Source organism: Ahaetulla prasina, chromosome 2, assembly GCF_028640845.1.
Source record: "Ahaetulla prasina isolate Xishuangbanna chromosome 2, ASM2864084v1, whole genome shotgun sequence".
In the NCBI taxonomy this organism is placed as follows: Eukaryota; Metazoa; Chordata; class Lepidosauria; order Squamata; family Colubridae; genus Ahaetulla; species Ahaetulla prasina.
The window spans coordinates 21,901,786-21,917,527 of NC_080540.1; the positions used below are offsets into that span (position 1 = coordinate 21,901,786).

At 43.4% G+C, this 15,742-nt stretch overlaps 1 protein-coding gene across 1 annotated transcript in view; it reads left to right on the forward strand.

Moving 5' to 3' along the window:
* CPNE9 (copine family member 9) overlaps positions 1 to 15,742 on the forward strand; it is a 69,618-nt gene that overhangs the window by 40,489 nt on the left and 13,387 nt on the right. The window contains exons 8-12 of the mRNA XM_058169300.1: positions 185 to 248; positions 3,149 to 3,252; positions 4,874 to 4,978; positions 9,647 to 9,688; positions 12,850 to 12,925. Of these exons, the coding sequence (XP_058025283.1) occupies positions 185 to 248; positions 3,149 to 3,252; positions 4,874 to 4,978; positions 9,647 to 9,688; positions 12,850 to 12,925 (391 nt within the window). The remainder of the gene's footprint in view (positions 1 to 184; positions 249 to 3,148; positions 3,253 to 4,873; positions 4,979 to 9,646; positions 9,689 to 12,849; positions 12,926 to 15,742) is intronic.

Sequence of the window (15,742 nt, forward strand, 5' to 3'; positions counted from 1 at the left end):
ATGGCTGCTGACTTCCTCCTGGGCGTGTATTGGTGATAGTATTTCATCTTTCTCATTTGCGTTCCTGTCCACACATCTATCCTACGCTGCCATATTGGTTCCATTAATGCCAGCACGAGCAACTCCTTTGTAGCACCAAGAACGGACTGTTCCCACCCTAACCTTGAGTTTTTATCACATTTAGGGGAGTTCCAGGAAAGAAATGTGGTGCCATAGTGCTGTCTGCTGAAGAGCTCAGCAATTGTCGGGTGAGTGGCTTGTTCTCTCTCTCATCTTGGGGGCGAAAGTTGGGAACACCTTCCCTCCCACCACCTCGTGCATAGTGGAACATGAGTAAAATGAGTGGGGCACCAATAAAGGAGAATATTTGTAGCTCAGGCTTGAACTGAGGGGTCCTTGGTGCTCTCTGAGCTTGGTTGTTTCCTTGAAGACGTTTCATTTCCCAAACGAGGTCACTACTTATCACTACTAGCACTGATGATGTTATCTAGTTTACGGGTCTCCAACCTTGGGAACTGTACGACTTGTGGACTTCAACTCCCAGAATTCCTCAGCCAGCAGGAATTCTGGGAGTTGAAGTCCACAAGTCGTACAGTTCCCAAGGTTGGAGACCCCTGATCTAGTTTGAGTAATGAAATATCTCAGGAAATATAACCAAGCTTAGAGAGCAACCAAGGTGAACTCTTTTACACCGATGTCCAATTAAGAAGAAGGACAAACAACCTTTGCCGAATCTAGGACCATACTTGACTTTTGAATGGCATGGTGTGAATTGCCAGAAAACAGGGGAGGAAGATACCCAACCATAACTCTCACTATTCATGTAATTCAATAATCCGTAGTGTAGATACCGAAAATAAAATTACCTATTTTTAAAATGGCACAGATTTTGGTGTTCTCTCTTCAAACCTCGTGACTTTTCAACCTTTTTAGCCAAAATCTTTCAGGATTTCATATAGGAACCCCAAATCTTAATAAGGCTTAGCAATTTTTAAAGCATTTAAATTAAAGTTGAATTAATGAACTTGTACCATGATGCAAAATAATGGAAGGGACTGGCGGAGGTCTTCTAGTCCAAGCCTCCTGCTCAAGCAGGAGACCCTGTACCAATTCAAACAAATGGCTGAAGAGTCTCTTCTTAAAAACCTCCAGTGATAGAGTACTCACAACATCTGGAGCAGTGGTGGGTTGCTACTGGTTCACCTCGGTTTGGGTGAACTGTAGCGGCAGTGGCAGGCTCTCTCACCCGCCCAGACGCTTCTGCGCAGAAGTTGCTGTGCGCACACGAGCAAACACCCACAAGCAAACCGGTAACAACGGGATTTGAAACCCACCCCTGTTCTAGAAGCAAGTCGTTCCACTGACTAATTGTACTCACTATCAGGAAACTTCTTCTTAGTGCTCTCCTTGATTAATTTTCATCCATTGTTTCTTGTCCTGCCTTCAAAGTGCTTTGGAGAATAGGTTGACCAACTCTTCTTTGTGGCAGCCCCAGAACAGCAAAAGCTTTGTTTAATATGCCCTGTATACCCCAGATTACGTTGCTATTTTTTGGCAGCAGGCCAAAACAGAGGTATAGATTCAAGATAGAAATCAAATATGGGGACAGTTAATTTTATGCCATTATGGCAGGGAATACACTTCCCTGCCCCCAGTTCTGCTATGCTTCCTGCTGCCTCAACATGGCTGTGTGTGAGAGAGATACAGAAGGAGGGAAGAGAAAGAGAGAGAGGGAGAGAAGGAAAGAGAGAAGAAAAGAGAGAAATATAGGGATGGATGAGTGGAGAATGCGCTCTTCAAGTATGGGAAAGTATGGAAGAACTCATCTGTGGATGAGAACGTTTTCAATTCATCCAGTCCTGACAAATTTCAGCACTGAAACTCAGCCACTTGAACTACTTAATCTTAAAAGGGCCATTGTGAAATTTTGTCAGTAGCAGTTTTGAATGGAAGTTGATTCTCAGAGGTATAATAGCACACACACATACACACACAAAAAAACCCTGGACTGACTCTAAAAACAGCCTAGACCAGAGATGCTGGAAACCATCTGTAAGCTATTCATGTTCCTCAGGGAAAGAACATGAACAAATCATATAGTAAAAAATTTTTTTAGTAAATGCAATCAAATCAGAAATGGCTCTTTTGTGTTTACATATATATATATATTATTATTTTTTTAATTGAAAAAGTTTTAAAAAAACAAAAACATTTCCCCCCCCTTTTTTTCCCCCTCCCTCCCAGAAAACCCCCTTCCCCCATCCCTTCCCCCCCCCCCCCGGCTTCCCGGGTCAATCACAAGGTATTGTTATACATAAATCAAACATAGAGTAAAATTTTTCCCTTCAAATCCAATTAACCTCATCCAAATCTTTTCATCTCCCAACCCCCTCCCCATTACATAAAATAATACTTCCTAATTATTCAAAGGCAGTCTGATATTTCTTAATCTGATATCTATTTTGTAAATAATCAATCCATTTTTTCCATTCAATTAAATATCTTTCCTGCGTATTGTCTTTTAAAAAAGCTGAGATTTTAGCCATCTCAGCCAAATTAATGACTTTCAATATCCATTCTTCTATTGTAGGTACCTCTTCTTTCTTCCAGTATTGTCCAATCAACAGTCTTGCTGCTGTTATTAAATTCAGAATCAATTTAGTCTCAATCCCTGTATAATCCGTTATAATTCCCAAAAGAAAAAATTGCGGCAGGAACTTTATCTTCTTCTTCAGTACATTTTGAATAATCCACCAAATTCTTATCCAAAAGGCCTTAATTTTCTTGCAAGTCCACCAAATATGAAAATATGTAGCATCATCACAACCATACCTCCAACATTTCGCTTGGATATCAGGATACATACATGATAATTTTTTGGGATCTAAGTGCCATCTATAAAACATCTTATAAAAATTTTCCCTTAAATTCTGTGCTTGTGTAAACTTAACATTTCTAACCCAGATTTTCTCCCATGTTTCCACATATATATATATTTTGAGTGTCCGTTAGTAAAAAAGAAAAGAAAAAGTTTGAAACGGTGGGCTTATTTCTTGTGGGTAGTTTTCCACTCCTATAGTTAATTATTTTTGATGGCCTCCTCCTCTTTGCTTCCGCTTCCATTTCTGATGTCGCCTTTTCCTTCTAGGACATTGTCACCATGCAGTTGTGTGCCAACAAGCTGGACAAGAAGGATTTCTTTGGCAAATCAGATCCCTTCCTTGTTTTCTACCGCAGCAATGAAGACGGCACGTACGCAAGAGACCCCTCTTTCGAGGCAACCAACTTCCCAGGCCCGATTCTGGGCTGTTACTTTAATGGCATGTAGCTGCCTTGATAGTGTCATTAGGCCCTGAATTGTCTCATCACACACACACACACACACACACACACACACACACACACACACACACACACACAATCTGCTTCCAAGAGACGCTAGGCTTGCCTTTCTACTCCTCTCTTCGCCGGCCATTCTTTTTTGCTAGTTAAAAAGAGATGAGAAGGAGAGGTGAACGTTGATTCTCAAATGTGACCCCGACCCACATAAATAACCCCATTTTTTTCCCGCACCAATTTTCACTCACCTTTTTTATCCTGAGATTGAAGAATAAGGTTTGAGGAAAAAAATACTATTTATTTTACATGTCCCTAGCATGAAGGAATGTAACGACTATTCCCTGTTGTGATATGAGCAGAAAATAATGGCAGGGGGTGTAGGACGTAGCTTAAACTGAGCTAACATGGCTTCCTTGATCAGCGGCCGAGGTATCTTTTTTGCCCTTTACTCCTTCCTTGCTACTCTATAGGATGCCATCTCAGCTTTCTTTCTTGTCACCTTTCTAAAGTTCAGCTTGTATATTCACAGTCCCCAAAAGTAGAGTTTTGTTTATTTTACTCCCCAACCCATTTTAACCTCCCCCCCCACCCAGTATTTGGGATGGAGGAAGAGATGCTGAGGGGAGAAAGGGATTTGCTTTTCAGTGCATGTGTTCTGGGGCTATGCAAGATGGTTACACGAGTGATTGCAGCTGATGAGTTTTTTTCCTCAGCCATGCTTACAGTGGAAGAATCAGATTTTCCATATGTGGTGAAAATAAGATATGGTTATGGCCTTGCTTCAGTCCTTCAGTGGTAGAGAAGGCTATCCCGGTTGCTTAGCAACGGTAGCACTCAATGTCCATTTCTAGCTTGGCTCAGAAGTGGTTGGAGAGCACATTCCCACATTTGTTCTCCGTCACGTCAAGCTGATCTCCATCCTTCCCCAACTAGTGGATGTTCCAACAAAGGATGTTGGGGAAGAAGGCCAACAGGCACGGTGTGCAGTGCCTGGGTTTGGGATGCACAGATGGAAGGGGGAAGTTGAGATGCTGCGGCTCAAGAGCTCCCGCTGAAACTCTCTCTCCAATTTTTGTGGCTTCGGAAACCCAAAGGAGCCTATGCCAGTGGGGTCTTTTTGGGAGTTGGACAGCTCTTCTGGTTTCTGGATGGATCAGCTTTCTTTAATCTGGCGGCCTGCAGATGTTCTAGACCAGGAGTCTCCAACTTTGGCAACTTTGAGACTTGTGAACTTCAATTTCCAGAATTCCACAAGACTTGTGGACTTCAGTTCCCAGAATTCCTCAGCCAGTTGTCTTGTGGAATTCTGGAAGTTGAAGTCCACAAGTCTTAAAGTTGCCAAGTGTGGAAACCCCATTTTAGACTACAGTTTTCATTCCTCTTGAGCTAGCATGATGAACTCTATTCTCAACTGTATTGTGATCCAACATCTCTTGAGGCTGCAATATGTTACTCCACACCACCTCCAAGCCCATTAGATCTCCTTTCGTGTTTGTTCTTTCCCACTTTTGCCATGACTTCTCTCTGGTTCCAGGTTCACCATCTGCCACAAGACAGAGGTGGTGAAGAACAATCTGAATCCTGTGTGGCAGCCGTTTTCCATTCCTGTCCGCTCCTTGTGCAATGGAGACTATGACAGGTTAGAGTTTATATTTATACTTTGGGCCTAAAGGCTGGCAAAGGACAGAACACCCAAAATATTAGAGGAAGAGAAATTTAATTTGAATTTCTTACGCTGTTTCCAAGTCAAAAGGTCCTCTGAGTGTAGATTGCCCCAAGGCTGTTAAAAACCACTGAAGTACAGATAGTCCTCAATGTACAACGACAGTTGAGCCTGAAATTTACGTTGTTGAGAGAAATTTGTTAAGTGAGTTTGGCCCATTTTGCACCTTTTTTTTGCCACATTTGTTAAGTGAAACACTGCAGTTGCTAAATTAGTAACACCGTTGTTAAGCAAATCTGGCTTCCCCATTGGCTTGGCTTGTCAGAAGGTCGCAAAAGGGAATCACGTGACCTCAGGACACAGCAATGAGTCAGCTACCAAGCATCTCAGTTTTGATCAGGTGACCATGGGGATGCTACAAAGGTCGTAAGTGTGAAAAATGGTCATAAGTCACTTTTTTCAGTGACGTAACTTTGAACCATCAATCACTCAATGAACTGTTCCAAATCGACAACTACCTGTACCTTAGCTGGGAAAAGCATATCCAGGTTCCCTTAGGTATCTATAAAAAGCAACCACTACAAAGGACTACATAGGTGAATCATACATACATTGTTAGTAGCATAAGGAAGACTGATATTCCCTGGCCTGTTTCCCAGGACTGAAGGAATGACCTAGAACAGGGGTCTCCAACCATGGCAACTTTAAGACTTGTGGACTTCAACTCCCAGAATTCCTCAGCCAATTGAAGACCACAAGACTTAAAGTTGCCAAGGTTGGAGACCCCTGACCTAGAGGATACTATTTATTTATGTACATTTATTGATATATCCAACTTTTTAATCCTCCGTCTCCCTCATAGAGGGTCTCTCGGCGGTATATAGGTAGTCCTCGACTTACGACCACAATGGAGGCCAACATTTCTGTTACTAAAAAAAATACCTGTTAAATGAGTTTTGTCCTATTCTGTGACCTTTATTGCCACAGTTGTTATATGAATCATTACAGTTGTCAAGTTAGTAACATGGTTGTTAAATGAATCTGGCTTGCCCCCATGGACTTTGCTTGTCTGAAGGTCGCAAAAGGTGATCACATGACCCCCGGACACTTCAATGATCTGGTAACAAGAGATTTAGTGATGATACCGGTGTCATGGTCAGATCATTTTCTCCTCCGCCTAGACTTTCAGACCGCTACTCACCACCGCAGGGAGACGGAACCAATGCGTTGGTTCCGTCCCAGGCACCTGATGGACCCTGAGAGGTTCCAGACGGAGCTTGGGCTGTGTCCTGAGGATCTTGCCCACGGCACGACCGAAGAACTAGTGGCGGCCTGGGAACAGGCCGCGGCTGGGGCTTTGGACCGTGTCGTGCCTTTGCAGCTTCTGACCCGGCGCAGATCTCAATTAGCTCCTTGGTTCTCTGAGGAGCTGAGAGAGATGAAACGCCGGAGAAGATGCCTAGAGAGTGTTTGGAGGTCCAGCCGTTCCGAAGCTGATCGGACACTAGTTAGGTCTTTTTCAAAGACTTACCTAGTGGCACTGAGGGTGGCAAAGCGTTCTTACGCTTCCTCCCTCATTGCGTCGGCAGATAACCACCCGGCCGCCCTGTTCTGGGTAACCCATTCCCTCCTTCACCAGGGGGAGCGGGATGACCCCTTACAGGGACGTGCCGAGGAGTTTAGCGGTTATCTATACGATAAAATCGCTCAGCTTCGGGATAGCTTGGACCAAGATTGCGATGATCCGGATGAGATGACTGAGGCATGTCTTGTTGATGTTGTTTGGGATGAGTTTGATTCTGTGGCTCTCGAGGATGTGGACAGATTGCTGGGGAGGCTGCATGCCACTACATTTTTACTGGATCAGTGCCCCTCCTGGCTGGTGCTGGCCACTCAGGAGGTGACACGAGGCTGGCTCCGGAGGATTATAAATGCTTCTTTGATGGAGGGGATCTTTCCCGCCGCCTTGAAAGAGGCGGTGGTGAGACCCCTCCTCAAGAAGCCTTCCCTGGACCCAGCTATTTTGGGTAATTATCGTCCAGTCTCCAACCTTCGCCTTGTGGCGAAGGTTGTAGAGAGTGTGGTGGCGTGGCAGTTTCCTCAGTACCTGGAGGAAGCTGTCTATCTAGACCCGTTCCAGTCCGGCTTCCGGCCCGGGCATAGCACGGAGACAGCTTTGGTCGCGTTGGTGGATGACCTCTGGAGGGCCAGGGATAGGGGTTGCTCCTCTGCCTTGGTCCTGTTAGATCTCTCTTCGGCTTTTGATACCATCGACCATGGTATCCTGCTGCGCCGGTTGGAGGGGTTGGGAGTGGGAGGCACCGTTTATCAGTGGTTCTCCTCCTACCTCTCCGACCGGTCGCAGACGGTGTTGACAGGGGGGCAGAGATCGGCCGCGAGGCACCTCACTTGTGGGGTGCCGCAGGGGTCGATCCTCTCGCCTCTCCTGTTCAACATCTATATGAAGCCGTTGGGCGAGGTCATCAGTGGCTTTGGGGTGAGTTATCACCTGTACGCTGATGATACTCAGCTGTACTTTTCCACCCCAGGCCACCCCAGCGAAGCTGTCGAAGTGCTGTCCCGTTGTCTGGAGGCCGTACGGATCTGGATGGGGAGAAACAGACTCAGACTCAATCCATCCAAGACGGAGTTGCTGTGGATGCCGGCATCTCGGTACAGTCAGCTGCAACCGCAGCTGACTGTTGGGGGCGAGTCACTGGCCCCAACGGAAAGGGTGCGCAACTTGGGCGTTCTCCTGGATGGACGGCTGTCATTCGAAGACCATTTGGCGGCCGTCTCCAGGAGAGCTTTTTGCCAGGTTCGCCTGGTCCGCCAGTTGCGCCCCTTTCTTGACCGGGATGCCTTATGCACAGTCACTCATGCTCTCGTCACTTCTCGCCTGGATTATTGCAATGCTCTCTACATGGGGCTACCCCTGAAGTGCACTTGGAGACTTCAGCTAGTCCAGAATGCAGCTGCGCGGATGATTGAGGGAGCACCACGTTGCTCCCGGGTAACACCACTCCTGCGCAGTCTGCACTGGCTACCTGTGGTCTTCCGGGTGCGCTTCAAGGTTTTGGTTACCACCTTCAAAGCGCTCCATGGCTTAGGGCCCGGGTACTTACGGGACCGCCTGCTGTTACCACATGCCTCCCACCGACCCGTGCGCTCTCACAGAGAGGGTCTTCTCAGGGTGCCGTCCGCCAAGCAGTGTCGGCTGGCGGGCCCCCGGGGGAGGGCCTTCTCTGTGGGAGCACCTACTTTCTGGAACGAACTTCCCCCCAGTTTACGCCAATTGCCTGACCTTCGGACCTTTCGTCGGGAACTGAAAACTTATTTATTTATACAAGCGGGACTGGCCTGATTTTTAAATGCTAAATTTTTTAAATTCTTAAATTTTAAATTTTAATTGTATTTTATTGGGTATTTTATATGGTCAATTGGACGGTTTTAATTTTGGCCTTTTTAGAATAAGTTTTTTAACTGTTATTTTAGTGTGTATATAAATTGTTTTAATGCAGGCTGTACACCGCCCTGAGTCCTTTGGGAGAAGGGCGGTATAAAAGTTTAATTAAATAAAAAAAAAAAAAACTGTCACAAATAGGAGTCAGTTGCCAAGTGCCTGAGTTTTGTTCACATGATCATGGGGACGCTGCAACAATTGTAAGTGTGAAAAATGGTCACAAGTCACTTTTTTCAGTGCCGTTATAACTTTGAACTGTCACTAAACAAACTGTTGTAAGTCGAGGATTATCTATATAGGTGGAACATACATACATACATCTCTATATATAAAAATGAAAACCACTCATGCATTAATCACGAAATCTCCAGAACCGTAAAGCCTACAAACTTGAAAATTGTCATGTATGTTCCTCTTGGCTTCTAAGTGCTCACTAAGAAAGGATTTTTCGAAATGACCATCAGAACATTAGTATTTCCTATATTATTATAACATGCTCTGGTGCTAATTAGTTAGACTTTCTACTCCCTCTCCCAACCTGAAAATAACTCTGGAGAGAAGGGGATGGGATAGGGGAGGCTTCTGTGGGGCAAGACTGAGGGAGAGGAGGGGATAGGATAGGGAGGATTTTGTTGGGCAAGCCTGAGGGCAAGAAGGGGATAGAATAGGGGAGGCTTCTGTGGGGCAAGACTGAGGGAGAGAAGGGGAAAGGATAGGAGATGTTTCTGTTGGGCAAGGCTGAGGGAGAGAAGGGGATAGGATAGGGGAGGCTTCTGTGGGGCAAGCCTGAGGGAGAGGATAGGATAGGATAGGGGAGGCTTCTGGGGCAAGGCTGAGGGAGAGAAGGGGAGAGGAAAGGCCGATTGTAAGTACTCATTAATTTTCAAGCTTTAAGTGTCAATTTATCAAGCCCCATCACATAGTTTCCTAGCAAAGCACGGGTATCCAGCTAGTTAGTGCTATAAGGAAGATTGATATTTTCTGGAAAGTTTCTCAGGAGTGAAAGAAAATTCTATGTGTATTATTATGCATTATACTATGTATTATGGACTGGCACTTAAAGGAATGTGAACATAGACTCTACAGCATATCTCCTTATCTCCTTTGGGCTCCTGTTTTCCTAAGCTGAAACCCTCCTTTGGGAACTAACCTTCTCTTGTTACTTGTTACCTCTGTTCTAGGACTGTGAAAATCGACGTCTATGACTGGGACCGGGATGGCAGGTGAGAATATAGACTAGTTTTTATAGACCACTTCCCCCAACCTGGATTCCCCAGAAGTATTAATTAATTTAGGGGTCTTTCGTGCTCTCTTGAGTTAGTTGTTTTCTTGCAGATGTTTCATTACCCAAACTAGGTAACATCATCTGTGCTAGTCTAGTCTAGCCCTGATGATGTTACCTAGTTGGGTAAGGAAACATCTGCAAGAAAACAACCAAGCTCAGAGAGCACCAAGGTCCCCTTATTTCAGCCCTGAGCTACAAATATTCTCCTTTAGTGTGAAATTACAATGCTTAACAATTCACCTACTCTGGTATTGTAGCCCAATTCTTTTGAGGGCATCTTGATAGGGGAAAGTTTGTATGATACTTTCTCTTATTCCAGAGATTCAAGAAACAATTATCTGGGCATTATATGCTAATCACAGATGGCATTAAAGCTAACAATGAGTGAGAGTCTCTCACTTTCTGATACTCCCTATCTCTCTCTCTCTCTATCCTTTTCCCTCTGCACACAATGAGCTGCCGGCAAAAGGACAATTAATGTTTTCCTAGAGATTATTTAGGTAGGGACATGGTGGCTCAGTGGCTAAGACACTGAACTTCTCGATCGAAAGGTCAGCAGTTCAGTGGTTCGAATCCCTAGTGCTGCCGTGTAACGGGGTGAGCTCCCGTTACTTGTCCCAGCTTCTGCCAACCTAGCAGTTCGAAAGCACATAAAAAATGCAAGTAGAAAAATAGGGACCACCTTTGGTGGGAAGGTAACAGCATTCTGTGTGCCTTTGGTGTTTACTCATGCCAGCCACATGACCACCGAGACGTCTTCGGACAGCACTGGCTCTTCGGCTTTGAAACGGAGATGAGCACCGCCCCCTAGAGTCGGGAACGACTAGCACATATGTGCGAGGAGAACCTTTACCTTTAGAGATTATTTGCCAATATTATTTGAATTGGAGCCAAAAGTCATGCTTTTCATGTGACTGTTTTACCTTAACTGAATAGGATAATCCCATTTGTGCTTATTTAGATGTAAATCCCATATAAGTGTTTGCATAGGATTACGCTCTTGGCTTTAACAGAACAAATTTAAAGCATGGTTTCCTTTCTTTTCAAAACCATTCGCTCCTAATCTGAAGCTGAGATTGGTAGAAAGAATTGCCAGGACTTTTTGAAGCCTTCTTAACTAGAACAGAGCTCATGGTAAACTTTGGCTGACTTTATAAGGCTGATCTGGTAATTTTGTGAATGGGAGATTACCAAGAGCCTGTATGTAGATTAGGAAGTTAAAACAACCAAGATGACAATTAGAAAAGGGTTTTCTTTCTGTTGACAAAAAAATTACATGTGATTAGAAAAAAGTGGATCAGATTTGGACAAGGACTTGGGTAGGATATGACATGGCTGCAGTGGTGGGTTTCAAATTTTTGTTCTACTGGTTCTGTGGGTGTGGTTTGGTGGGCGTGGCATGGCATGGCATGGCTTGGTGGGCATGGCAGGGGGAGGATACTGCAAAATCTCCATTCCCTTCCCAATCCAGGGGAAGGATACTGTAAAATCCCCATTTCCTCCCGATCAGCTGGGACTTGGGAGGCAGAGAATAGATGGGGATGGGGCCAATCAGATTTTTTACTACCGGTTCTCCGAACTACTCAAAATTGAACTGATCAGAACCTGCTGAAACCCACCTCTGCATGGCTGTAGAAAGACAAAATAACATACCAAAAGAAGGTACGGGTAATCTTCACTTACCAACTGCCTCATTTAGTGACTGTTCAAAGTTGCAAAAATATAAATAAAACAGCTTTGCAACCAGTCATTGCATTTATGACTGTGGCAGCATCCCTTGGTCACATGATTGTCATTCTGGCGCTTTTCAACTGGCACACAGTTACAATTGTGCAGTCATCTGATCACCATTCATGTGCTTCACAATTGGCTCCTGAGAAACAGAGTTAGTAGAACACGTGGAAGTCAAATCTCAAATCTCAATCTGGTATTCGCCAACTCCCTGATCTCCGGACTTTTCGACGCAAGCTGAAAACATGGCTGTTTCATCGCGCAGGACTGGCCTGATAGTTTTAATTGGGAATTTTAAATGGATTTTAAATGGAGTTAGCCTAAATTTAAATATTACATTTTAAATTATTTTAATGTTTGTAATATTGTTTTTTATATGCCTGTAAACCGCCCTGAGTCCTTCGGGAGAAATATATATAAATAAATAATAAATAAATAAATAAATAAATAAATAAATAAATAAAATAAGTCATGGTCGCAATCATGTGATCACTCGCTTAATGACCAAGTGGGAAATATTGTTGGAAGCCCATCCTGATCATGTGATTTTTCCACTTAGCAACTGAGGCACTTAACAATGGAGTTATTGATCCAGATTGTAGTTGCCAGGTGAAGGCTACAGGAGCTATAATGGGAAATGATTCTGTATTGTTATCAAAAAAATGAACAGCCCGTGGCTCTGAAGTCACCTGGAGGTTGTGCCCTATCCTTCAGACCAGGGGTCTCCAACCTTGGCAACTTTAAAACTTGTGGACTTCAACTCCCAGAATTCCTCAGCCAGCAAGTCCACAAGTCTTAAAGTTGCCAAGGTTGGAGGCTCCTGCTTCAGACAACACATATTTATTTATTGTCCTCTCCCTCACAATCCCTGATCTGAGCAACCCCTGTTTTTTGTTTGGTGGTGGATCAATGGTAACGTGAGTGATGGTCCTTTGGGAAGCAGACCGGAGAGGCCATTTTTAAGTACAAAGAAAAATCTATAGTGGATGAAATCCAGAGATAACAGCGAAAGAGAAAATGAGGTTTTGCTCTGCAAACTCTGTGCTTTGGTTATTTCCTTCTTACTGAATTTGGGCTTTTGGATTCCAATGCAAAGCACTCGGAATCCATTCCCACCCACCCCCCGAACTGCAGTTTGAAGCAGTACAATTCTTTCTACATCTCAAATCTGCTGTATTTTGTAGATGCACCCTGTGGGGCAAAGAGGATTAAGTGGATTGGGTGGGTGGAGTAATTAAAAATCCTCAGTTCTTTACGGCAGGATGTGGGATACGCTGAACACCCGTTTATTCATACACTCGCTCGATCCAGGTTTAAGCTACCCCAACGGTGAAGCGTTACATTACTTCTTTGTTGTTGTCTCGGCAGCCATGATTTTATTGGAGAGTTTGCCACAAGCTATCGGGAACTCTCTCGCGCCCAGAACCAGTTCACAGTCTATGAGGTAAGACTTTCTCCTGGCAAAATCATTTTTCTCTTGAAAAATGTTAGTTTTTGTGCAGCGCTTGTACTACTTGGACCCAACAAATTACATGTCTGCTGAGAAATCTGGACACAGTGGGTTTAAAAACAATGCACACAAACATGTTTCTAGTCCTCATTGGTATAGAGCAACCCAGTATCATTTGTTAACAATTGGTGAAAGATCTGGATCCAGAAGGGGCTTGTTTTTGGTTTTCTGCTTCTTAGCCCTCTTGTCCTCGTGCTCTGATAAAGCTTGCTAGCATTAGTCCAGTCTTCAACCTTGCAATTCAGCAACATTTTGATTTCATTTGCTTGTTAGCTTATATCCCATACAGGTAGTCCTTGACTTACAACTGTTCATTTAGTGACCTTTCGAAGTTACAATGACACTGAAAAAAGTGACTTATGTCCATTTTTTGCACCCCTGACCATTGCAGCATCCCCATGGTTAGGTGATTTACATTCAAATGCTTGACAATTGACTCATATTTATGTTGGTGCTAAGTCTCCCAGGATCATGTGATCATCTTTTGTGACCTTTTGACAAGCAAAATCAATGGGGAAACCAGATTCACTTAACAACCAGGTTACTAATTTAACAGCACCAGTGATTCACTTAACAAATGTGGCAAGAAAAGTTTATGTTGCTAAGTGAAACATTCGTTAAATGGGGCAAAATTAACACTTAACACTTAACAAATTTTTCACTTAGCAACATAAATTCTGGGTTCAATTGTGGTCATAAGTCGAGGACTACCTGTATTTCCTTCAGAGGTTCAAGCCAGCATTGTCAACAACAGTTGTCCAACTGAAGAGATGATAATATTCTGATGCATATTCTGATGCAGGTTACACATTTCTAGTGCAACCCAGACATATGAAGTATAATTCGTTCAATGTTTAATTCTTGATGCTTGGTGACCGAGGCTTGTGCGTTCTGTAGTGTAGAGGAAGGTAGGTTGTCCATCCAGTTATTTCCATGTCATGAGCTTCATTTGTGATCCAGCTTCTGCTGTGATGAGGGAGATTCAAAGTCAGTGATTAAACAAAATGTATCTACCCCAATACATTATTTCCCCGAAAATAAGACCCAACCGGAAAATAAGTCCTAGCGTGATTTTTCAGGATGTTCATAATATATGCACTACCTCCAAAATAAGCCCCAGTTAAGATTGTCAGCCAGATGGATACATCTAGTACCATATTTCCCGAGGGTGAAATGTAAAATTTGTTACGTTCTGTGGGTGTGGCTTGGTGGGGGGTAATGTGACTGGGTGGGCGTGGCCAACTTTTTTGTTTTACTTTTAAAAGCATTTTTTCTACAACCTCTTTGGCAGAAGAGGTTGTAAAAAATGATTTTAAAAGGCTCCTCTGGCAATCCCAGTTGAGTTGCCTGATCATCAGAGGCTTTTCTTTTCTTTTAAAAGCAATTTTTTTGCCTTTAAAAGAAAAAAAAGCCTCTGACGATCAGGCAACTCAGCTGGAATCGCCAGAGGAGCTTTTTAAAAGCATTTTTTACAACCTCTTCGGCTGAAGAGGTTGTAGAAAAAATGCTTTTAAAGGGTTCTGATAATCCCAGCTGAGCCGCGGGATCATCAGAGGCTTTTTTTTTTACTTTTAAAAGCATTTTTTCGGCCGAAGAAAAAATGCTTTTAAAAGTAAAAAAAAAAACCTCTGATGATCGTATGGCTCAGCTGTGTATGGGGGGGGGCAGGGATTTTTGCTACTGGTTCTCCGAACGACCCGCCACCATCGCTACCGGATCGGGCGATTCGATCCGAACCGGGAGCATTTCACCCCTATTTCCCCCAAAATAAGACCTAACCAGAAAATAAGCCCTAATGTGTCTTTTGGAGCAAGAATTAATATAAGACCCGGTCTTATTTTCGGGGAAACGCAGTATAGAAGAACCCAGGTTGAGTCCACTATTGCCATATTAAAAGGATGGGAGAGAAGGTGAAAAAGATTCTTAAGCAAGAACAAGGGCTATTGGTATCAGAGGAAATGTATACAGGTCCTCGACTTACGACCATGATGGAGCCCAAAATTTCTGTTGCTAAAGGTTTTATGACCTTTCTTGCCACGATTGTTAAATGAATCAATGCAGTTGTTAAGTTAGTAACATGGTTGTTAAGTGAATCTGGCTTTCCTATTGACTTTGCTTGTCAGAAAGTCACAAAAGGTGATCGCATGACCCTGGGACACTGAAAACATGATAAATAATTTGCCATTCCAAATTAGAAGACTTATGTCCTACTTCATTATTCAGGACTTATATATAGGAACCATGTGGAGAACTGACATAACTGGTGGATTAGGTATGGGTATGTCCAGTACCTTAGCTAATAATGATAAACCAAATGACAAAACTAAAAAGAAATATGTTGACTTTAGAATAGAATAGAATAAAATAGAATTTTATTGGCCAAGTGTGATTGGACACACAAAGAATTTGTCTTGGTGCATATGCTCTCAGTGTACATAAAAGAAAAGATACGTTCATCAAGGTACAACATTTACAACACAATTGATGATAATATATCAATATAAATCATAAGGATTGCCAGCAACAAGTTATAGTCATACTGTCATAAGTGGAAAGAGATTGGTGATGGGAACTATGAAACGATTAATAGTAGTGCAGATTCAGTAAATAGTCTGACAGTGTTGAGGGAATTATTTGTTTAGCAGAGTGATGGCCTTCGGGAAAAAACTGTTCTTGTGTCTAGTTGTTCTGGTGTGCAGTGCTCTATAGCGTCGTTTTGAGGGTAGGAGTTGAAACAGTTTATGTCCAGGA